The 9617-nt window shown below is 36.1% G+C and overlaps 1 protein-coding gene across 1 annotated transcript; it reads left to right on the top strand.

Moving 5' to 3' along the window:
• The first annotated feature begins 2875 nt into the window (after positions 1–2875).
• LOC148776788 (olfactory receptor 4K1-like) lies at positions 2876–3811 on the top strand. Its single transcript, XM_088840409.1, has one exon. It carries the CDS (start codon positions 2876–2878, stop codon positions 3809–3811), a length of 936 nt encoding a protein of 311 aa, XP_088696535.1.
• The last annotated feature ends 5806 nt before the right edge of the window (positions 3812–9617 follow it).

The following is a 9617-nucleotide window of genomic DNA, read 5'->3' as shown; positions in this document are numbered from 1 at the left end:
AAAGGAAGTATGATATAACCATTATCTGTCCCTTATATGCCATTTTTATGCTTTCTATTCAGAAGATAATTGGCCATTTGTTAAAACGATTATTTGCTATCACAATTTGCCTAGAATGAAGAAGGGGTAACTATATAATGGCCAGTAAGGGTATTCTTTACTGCTTTTGCTCTGCTGTTAGGCATACAGGTAATTAGCTATTGTAAGAAAAAATAATGAAAACAAATTTATGCATGTTATGGTTTTGGAGATCTATTAACATAATTTAGAGATGGCTATGGATGTAACATCAACTTCTGTGTCTCAAACTTGGTTTTACACCAAGAATGAGGAAATTCTCTTATAGTGTACTTTGCATTTTGAAAGCATTTCTTCTGAAGTACATTGACAATGAAAAGGTGTATGATTCATTAATAACTTTCTGGTGCTCTGTGCCTAGCCCAAGGAATTGTGAGTGACTTTTATAAACTCCACATATTTTCATAACATAACTGCCTCTGAACTTAGAATTTTAGAGATGAAAATAGCCTTGGAAATAATCTAGTTCTACCTTCCATAGGCAGTCACGCAGCTGAAAAGTGACAAAAGTTAGTTGTTCTTTTTTTTTTTTACTAATGGGTACTACCTTAAAAATTAAGAAGAAAATGAGATATAGCATTGACCCTAGTCTATTCTACTTGGATTAAGAAATCATAGGAAACTAGGGTGGAAAAGATTTTGTAGTTGTTTCCTGTATTTTGAAAAGTGAAATGACAAATCTTATCATCTATTAGATACTTTGTAGAAAATTTGGATATTTCAGAAATACTTTTTTAAAAGATGAGACGATCTTTAAATATTGAATAAATACCACTGACTACAGGTTATTAACCACTATGCTTTCCCTTCCTCCTCTTCCTTCTACTTTCCTCCTTCTCCTCTTCTGCCCCCCTTTTCTCCTCTTCCTCCTCCTTATTTTCCTCTTATCTTCATCTCTCTCTCCCTTTCTCCCTCTCTCTCTCTTTAATGTTATTCCACTAAATTATCATGATATCTGTCAGACTTCATCTAGGAGACTGAAAGTTATATGAAGTCCATCATGGCCTCAAATTTTATATGTTTAAAACTAATAACTGTAGCTTTGTAGGATCATTTTTAGTTTTAGAAATGGAATTTCTTTCCTTTCCAATGTTTGTTTGTCTCCTTCTCTGCATCGCTCATGTAAATACATGTTCAGAAAAGCCAACACTGGCCCAAATCTTCCACATGGAGAAGAGAATCACATAATGGAAGTTTGTAATGAGGTCAGTTCTTGCCTTTTTAATCTGTTTCTATTCTTGAGTAACTTAAGTTTCTGATTCCCCTTAAAACTAGAGATTGTAAATCAAATGCACTGAGTATTCTTTGAAAGGGTAGAATTTAGTGCCTCAGCAATCAGCTTATAATCACATAAATTAAAGCTTCTAACAGTGTAAATATTTTTAATTGGTTAATTTATTGGTTCAGTTTTGCTTTTAAGCTTTTAAATATCTGTTGTATCAGTTATATCTTTCACTGAAGTATACAGGGTGTAGAACTTCAATCAGTATAGTGACAAATTAATACCTCTTGTGTTGTGTTGGATACACAGGGCTAAAGCCAAAAATGTCTTCTGATCCACAAGAGGTTGTGCAGGGTTTTCTTCTGGGATCAATTGCCCACATGGTGCCCAATGTAGTAAAGCAAAATGTCAAAAATCAATTTAGAGGCTATTAACACATTACTTAAATTTTCTCTTTTAAAAATCTATTATGTGTTCAAAATGCACCACATATAGTCATATAAAATATTTCCAAAAGAACAAACAGATTTTGATAAATCCAGGTGTGTCAGGCATGTTTGGGAAGAGACAAAAGGCAGAGTTGGACGAGATTGAAGACACATAGGTGACTCATTCACTGCTGGTATTTATGCAACAGAAGGTGAACTCTGATTAACTATTGTTCAAAGGATGAAAGGAATGTTCTCGTTCTTGATTTTCACAGAAACTTTCAGAGTATTACCATTGCCTCTTCTTTCGACATGGTCACAAATTGCTTCTATTAAGCTTTCTAAAGCAGTGTCACTTTATGATTCTCAGTTTGGAGAACATTCATGTAACCCACTAGAATTACATTTAAGGCTAATTGAATCCATGATTTACTCCTAACCTACCATTCCCAACTTCATTTTTACTGTCCCTTAGCACACCCTCCTCCAGCCAAGCCACTGAGCTCATGGCTCTCTGAATATGCCTTTCATGTTTTCACACTTGTAGCTTTAGTTCTGCTATTCCCCATGCTTAAAATAGCCTTTTCCTTCAGTTTGGCCTAGCAAATTACAAGCTTTTAAATAGTTTTAGCTAAAATGATACATACCCCATGATATGTTACCTTACCACTTTGGCATAGTTAATTTCATTTTGCTAATATCTATGGTATTATTTTGGAGAAGGAAATGGCAACCCACTCCAGTGTTCTTGCCTGGAGAATCCCAGGGATGGCAGAGCCTGGTGGGCTGCTGTCTATGGGGTCGCACAGAGTTGGACATGACTGTAGCGACTTAGCAGCAGCAGCAGCAGCATGGTATTATTTCATCAGGTATTGTTTGCATGTTTCTGATTTTATATTTTTAATTTTAATATGAATATCTTATCTCTCTATGATAGGATCCATATCTAATTATCTTTGTTTCTCACTTCTGCTTTCCACAGCAGTCATAGATGTTAAATACTAGTTTATTGACTATTTACATAGTCTCATTAAGTTAACTTTTAATTGAAAACTTATCATATTTCTTTTGTATATATACTAGATAAGTGTCAATCATTGTGACATTTTCCTGATTTTTTTTACTTAGGTAACAGTAGATTGGAAACATGGCTCACACAGATGAATCAATGGTGTCTGAGTTTGTGCTTCTGGGACTCTCTAATTCTTGGGAACTTCAGCTTTTCTTCTTTGCCATCTTCTCAATAGTGTATGTGGCATCAATTTTGGGCAACATCATGATTATTGTTGTTGTTTCCTCTGACGTCCATTTGAACTCTCCTATGTACTTCCTGCTCAGTAATCTATCTTTCATTGATATCTGCCAATCTAAATTTGCCACCCCCAAGATGCTTGTGGACTTTTTTGTGGAGCACAAAACTATTTCCTTTGAGGGTTGCATGGCCCAAATATTCCTTCTTCACAGTTTTGTTGGGAGTGAGATGATGTTGCTTGTAGCTATGGCATGTGACAGATTTATAGCCATTTGTAAGCCTCTACACTATAGCACAATTATGAATCGAAGACTATGTATAATTTTTGTGTTTATTTCCTGGGCTGTGGGTATTCTTCATTCTGTGAGCCACTTGGCTTTTACAGTGGATCTGCCATTCTGTGGCCCCAATGAGGTAGACAGCTTCTTTTGTGACCTTCCCATGGTAATAGAGTTGGCTTGCATGGATACTTACGAAATGGAAATTATGACCCTGACTAACAGTGGCCTGATATCACTGAGCTGTTTTCTGGCTTTAATTATTTCCTACACTGTCATTTTGATCACTGTCCGTCACCGTTCCTCCAGCGGATCATCCAAGGCACTTTCTACATTAACCTCCAATATCACGGTGGTCATTCTTTTCTTTGGGCCTTGCATTTATTTTTATATATGGCCTTTTAGCAGACTTTCGCTGGATAAGTTCCTTTCTGTGTTTTACACTGTTTGCACACCCCTGTTGAATCCCATCATCTACTCTCTGAGAAATGAAGATGTTAAATCAGCCATGAGAAAATTGAGAAACCGTCATATGAGCTTCTGGAAAAACTAGGACACACCATGAAGGAACATAAATATGCAATGGAAATGAAAAGCCCCTACTGGATCACAGCATCAAGCCAATTATTTTTGCTAATGACTGGGGTTATTCAATTACAGAATTAGATTTTTTCCCCAACTGCAAAGGGATTGCATAAAACCAGTTCTTGGTTTGCTATTTAATTTTGACCACTTTTTCATACTTCATAATTCTAAAGTACAAATTCTCTTGAAAATATTTAGTAACCTTTCAAAATATTTTATAAATAATTTAGAGATTCTAATCTACAAAAAAAGCTATTCATGTTACTAAGTTTGTGATTCTCTTCAATTGAACTTGTGTAATTTTTATGCCTTGTAATCAAAACATGCAAGTAAATTATGTTTCTGTTAGGCTCTATCAACTTATTCATAATATTTTTTTCTATAAATTGACATGGTGGAAAAACATTGTTTTAAAACATAGATTTCACCTCACTTGTATACATTTCTTGCATGATTTTTAGCTTATCTTTTCCTCATGTATTGAAAATTTTTGGTTATTTATAGTTTTTCCTATCTGCTGCTATGTCCCAATAAATTTTTCCTGTTTTTTCTAGATTATTTGATATACATATCTATTCATTACAAAACTTTTTCTAGATATTTGTTGCTATCAGCAGCATACTTATCTATTTCCCTAGTCTACTTATTTTTAAGTAGAAAAAGTTAGTTATAATGAGTTCTACATTAGTCATAAAAAAATGCAAATATCTTTGAAATTGTCTGCAAATACATCAGATATAGAATATTTAAATTCACAGAAAAAGTCAATTTCTTATGTACCTAAAACATACGAATGCACAAAAATGACAAAATTTTTTTGAAACTCGGATCTATTCTTTCTTATTTCTTGGAACACAGAAGAGAGAATGTAAAATTCTTGTACTTGTAATAATGCTTTGCAAGCATGCTAAGTCGCTTCAGTCATGTCTGGCTCTTTGCGACACTATGGACTGCGGCTTGCCAGGCTGCTCTGTCCATGGGATTCTTCAGGCAAGAATATTGGAGTGGATTGCCATGCCCTTCTCCAGGGAATCTTCCTGACCCAGGGATTGAACCCAGATCTCTTATTATTTCCTGCATTGGCAATCAGGTTCTTTACCACTAGCACCACCTGGTAATAAGGTTTTAAAATCTGTGCTGGAGAAGACTCTTGAGAGTCCTTGGACAGCACGGAGATCAAACCAGTCAATCCTAAAGGAAATCAGCCCTGAATATTCATTGGAAGGACTGATGCTGAAGCTGAAGCTCCAATACTTTGGCCACCTGATGTGAAGCACCACATCATCTGAAAAAGACCCTGCTGCTGGGAAAGATTGAGGGCAAGAGGAGAAGAGGACAACAGAGGATGAGATGGTTGGACGGCATCACTGACTCAATGGACATGAGTTTGAGCTAACTGTGGGAGATAGTGAAGTACAGGGGAGCTTGGCACACTGCAGTCCATGTGGTCACAAGGAGTCAGAAGAGACTTAGTGACTGAACAACAAATTATTGTTTCATTCGCTGGCCAAAGGTTTCTTATGTACTTCTCCCTTTGCCTTATGAAAAAGGCCTTATAACAAAAAGACTAAATGTATTCTACAAAGAAAAAAGTTGCTTAACAGAAAATAGAAAGCCTGCAATTGTCATCACATTGGGTTCAGTATTTTAATTATATTTTAAAACATAACTTAGTGACTGTGTGTTTAGATATTAACTCTGCATGATAAATCAGAGCCAGCTGACTCTTAGATATAGACAGTCTTTTAGAACCATGATACTAATTATTAGCTAAGAATTCTTGGAACTTTAGAGTTCAGGTCAAATTCATTTGTACAATATCAAACATGGTAATGTTCCTTTAACATGACTTTTTTTTTTTTAAACGAATTTTATATAGTGCCAAAACATTTTAAATATGTAATAAACATTAATGCATTCATGATATTGTTCGTAGTATTTTTTTCCCTTTTAACTCTGACTTGCAGGTGAAAATGGAGAGTTGCCAATAGTACCCTTGAAAAACTGTCATTTAGCTGCTCTGATCCTCAATAGTCAAATACTGAGGTAGAGGAGGAGTAGGTGACACAAGGAAAAATGGAGGTGAGGGAGAACAGTAGGAGAAAGAGGGAAATTAGAATTTGTGAGTGGTCATTTGATTTGGCCAGTTCCTTGTACTACCAGAGACACGTTCTTCCACTTTCTAATCATTGTTGGGTCTACTTGGGATTTTAGTGATTGGGCACAACCTGTCACATTGAGTTTGATAAAAAAATTCAGAAGTCAAAAAGTTAAAAAAATAGTTGGCAAATATGACTGCGTTAATTCCCACAAAAGTTTTAGTTTCTTTTTTTTTAAAATTCTATCACAAATAAAGTCAAAAGAAAAATTAGGTGACAAGCAGTATTATCTACAGGGGTAATATCTTTAATTTGTAAAGAGGTTTTATAAGTCAGTAAGCAAATACCCATGGCATCCAGTCCCGTCACTTCATGGCAAATAGATGGGGAAACAATGGAAACAGTGAGAGACTCTATATTTTTGGACTCCAAAATCACTGCAGATGGTGACTACAGGCATAAAATTAAAGGACACTTACTCCTTGGAAGAAAAGTTATGACCAACCTAGATAGCATTTTAAAAAGCAGAGATGTTCCTTTACCAACAAAGGTCCATCTAGTCAAACGTATGGTTTTTCCAGTAGTCATGTATGGATGTGAGAGTTGGACTATAAAGAAAACTGAGTGCCGAAAAATTTATGCTTTTGAACTGTGGTGTTGAACACTCTTGTGTCCCATAGACTGCAAGGAGATCCAACCAGTCTATCCTAAAGGTTATCAGTCCTGAATATTCATTAGAAGGACTGATGCTGAAGCTGAAACTACAATACTTTGGCCACTTGATGTGAAGAACTGACTCATTTGAAAAGACCCTGATGCTGGGAAAGATTGAAGGCAGGAGAAAAAGGGGACAATGGAGGATGAGATGCTTGGGTGGCATCACCAACGTGATGGACATGAGTTTGTGTAGGCTCCAGCATTTGGTGATGGACAGGGAAGCCTGGGGTGCTACAGTCCTTCAGGTCACAAAGAGTCGGACACGACTGGGTGACTGAGCTGAACTGAAGCAAACACCCTTAAGGTAACTGCCTGCTTTATTTTAAAGGTTGGCATGACTTATGGTTTTACTTTATTTTTAAAGATCAAACTGGAGGAATCGATTTGAAAAAGTCAATGGTAAAAGTTCAGATGATCAGAGGATCTTGAAACATTTGAGGAGAAAAATGATGACGGTTTAGACAGGGGAGTTAAAATGAATACAATGAATATAATTTAATAAATGGAATATTTTGGAAGAATACAAAGTAGTATATAGAAAAAGACTGAGGAAAAAAAAGGTACTAAGTTTCTGGCTGAAAATGCTGAGGCAAAAGAAATGCCATTAGCTGGGGATGGGGAATAGGTTTGGAAACAGAAGAATTGAAATATCTGTGAAATATTAAAGAGAAAGATATCAAGAAGGAAGCTGGTCTATCAACAGAGAATTCAGAGAAACCTGGGCTTCTTTATTGGCTCACCAAGTTTCCCTTTCTTGCTGTCACCTGCTCTTCTCTGTAGACTTCAGTCCTTTCACTGCTCTGAGACCTCTTTCCACAATATCCAAAAGCAAACTACTTGTGTATCTAAGCAGTTTTACCCACTGTATGCCCAAATGACTTTCTTTTTGATTCTGATGTTTAGTTAAGTAATGAGCAAAGACAATGAAAATATTGGATTTTGAGGGGTAGCTTATTATAAGATATGGAGTTCCAAAAACTTCATCATAGATATTTCCATAAAAAGATAAAAGCAAAGGATTAAAGAAAAGATTCTGATTATCTTAGGCCCATTGGAGACTGATATTTCTTATGATACATATTCCTGCTCTGGGCATTTAGGCTGGTGTTTATTGTCTTTGCCACTTTAGACAAAGGCACATGGAGGGAGACAGCTTGTTAAACAAGAGTAACTGCTGTTGCAGACTCCTAGGTCACTACATTTCCCTCTTGTGATATGTACTTTGCTTTCAATTATAGACAAATAAATGCTTTTATCATCTTGTTTTTGAGAAAAACAACTTGAAGTATGTTAATAATTCCCACAGCAAGATGACCTCACTAAAGGAAGTTTTTTTTAATGGGCTATTGCAGTCCATGGGATTGGTTATCTGAGATTTGGGGGCATGGTATTCAAGGGAGAAGGCAATGGCACCCCACTCCAGTACTCTTGCCTGGAAAACCCCATGGACAGAGGAGCCTGGTAGGCTGCAGTCCATGGGGTCGCTAAGAGTCGGACACGACGGAGCGACTTCACTTTCACTTTTCACTTTCATGCATTGGAGAAGGAAATGGCAACCCACTCCAGTGTTCTTGCCTGGAGAATCCCAGTGACAGGGGAGCCTGGTAGGAGGCCGTCTATGGGGTCACACAGAGTCGGACACGACTGAAGTGACTTAGCAGCAGCAGCAGCAGCAGTATGGTATTCAAACATTGTCTTATGGGCTCTTGTGACTCAATCTTTTCTTTTTTTTTTTTTTTAAAGCCAATAGGTTTTGGAGGTTTCTTTTCTTCAACCTATTATTGCTCCCCTGTGATTTCGCTCAAAACTGTTATGTGGAATTTAATCACATGAAGCAAAAAATTAAATATAGATATTAGCATTCAGAGTTAAAGGGATTCTGGGCTAAAGTATTTATAGACTTGAGATGACAAGATTCTGTAATAGCCTATATGGGACAAGAATCTGAAAAAGAATGGATATATGTATATGTAGAATTGAATCACTTTGCTATACACCTGAAACTAACACAATATTGTAAGTCAGCTATACTCCAATATAAAAGAATTAAATTAAAAAAAAGAGCTTGGAGTTTGTATATGAGATTCTAAAATCTGAAATAAAACATTAGACTTATTTGATTATTGTCACTGCTAACACGTCGATGCTTACCAGGTGAAGGTAAGCATATAGCTAAATTATTTTGAAAAAATAGATATGGTGATAGAGAATAGAATCGGGCAAAAAATTGTCATTTTAATAACTCAATAGATTTTGCATTTATCACTTCGAAAACTCTTGTCAAGCCTTGTATATACATTGATACACTATAGGAAGATGTTTTAAAAGGCATAAGATTCTATGAATAACACAAAAAAGTAATTAGTAATTTTTATATTTTAAAATGCGGATGTGGATGTCTTACCTTTACTAAATAATACAATATATCTCATGCAGCTATCATTGAATGTGACTACAGACACAGAAAAATTTTCTCAGTTTCTGAGATCTGGCCATAAGCTTCATTTCTAGGGTTCTTACAAGAAATCACAGATCATTTCAATTTTATTTTGAATGACACAATTATCACCACACATTTAAATAAAAATATAAATTGCTTTTCAAATTCTGTATACAGAAGTATATGTATAGAATTTGGAATGCAATTTTATATCTGTATTTCTTTTTAGAAAACAAGAAAGACTAGGTTTTTAGTGTGTGTCCATATTTTAAGACTGAATTCCGTTCCGTTCCGTTCAGTCGCTCAGTCGTGTCTGACTCTTTGCGACCCCGTGGACTATAGCCTACCAGGCTTCTCCGTCCATGGGATTCTCCAGGCAAGAATACTGGAGTGGGTTACCATTTCCTTCTCCAGGGGATCTTCCCGACCCAGGGATCGAACCGGGATCTCCCGCATTGGAGGCAGACGCTTTAACCTCTGAACCACCAGTGAAGCCCAATTAACAGACTGAATAAACA

The sequence above is a fragment of the Moschus berezovskii genome, chromosome 9 (genome assembly GCF_049115385.1).
Source record: "Moschus berezovskii isolate FMDL1 chromosome 9, NW_MosBer_1.0, whole genome shotgun sequence".
Classification (NCBI taxonomy): domain Eukaryota; kingdom Metazoa; phylum Chordata; class Mammalia; order Artiodactyla; family Moschidae; genus Moschus; species Moschus berezovskii.
This window is presented reverse-complemented; position numbering and strand designations above follow the sequence as displayed.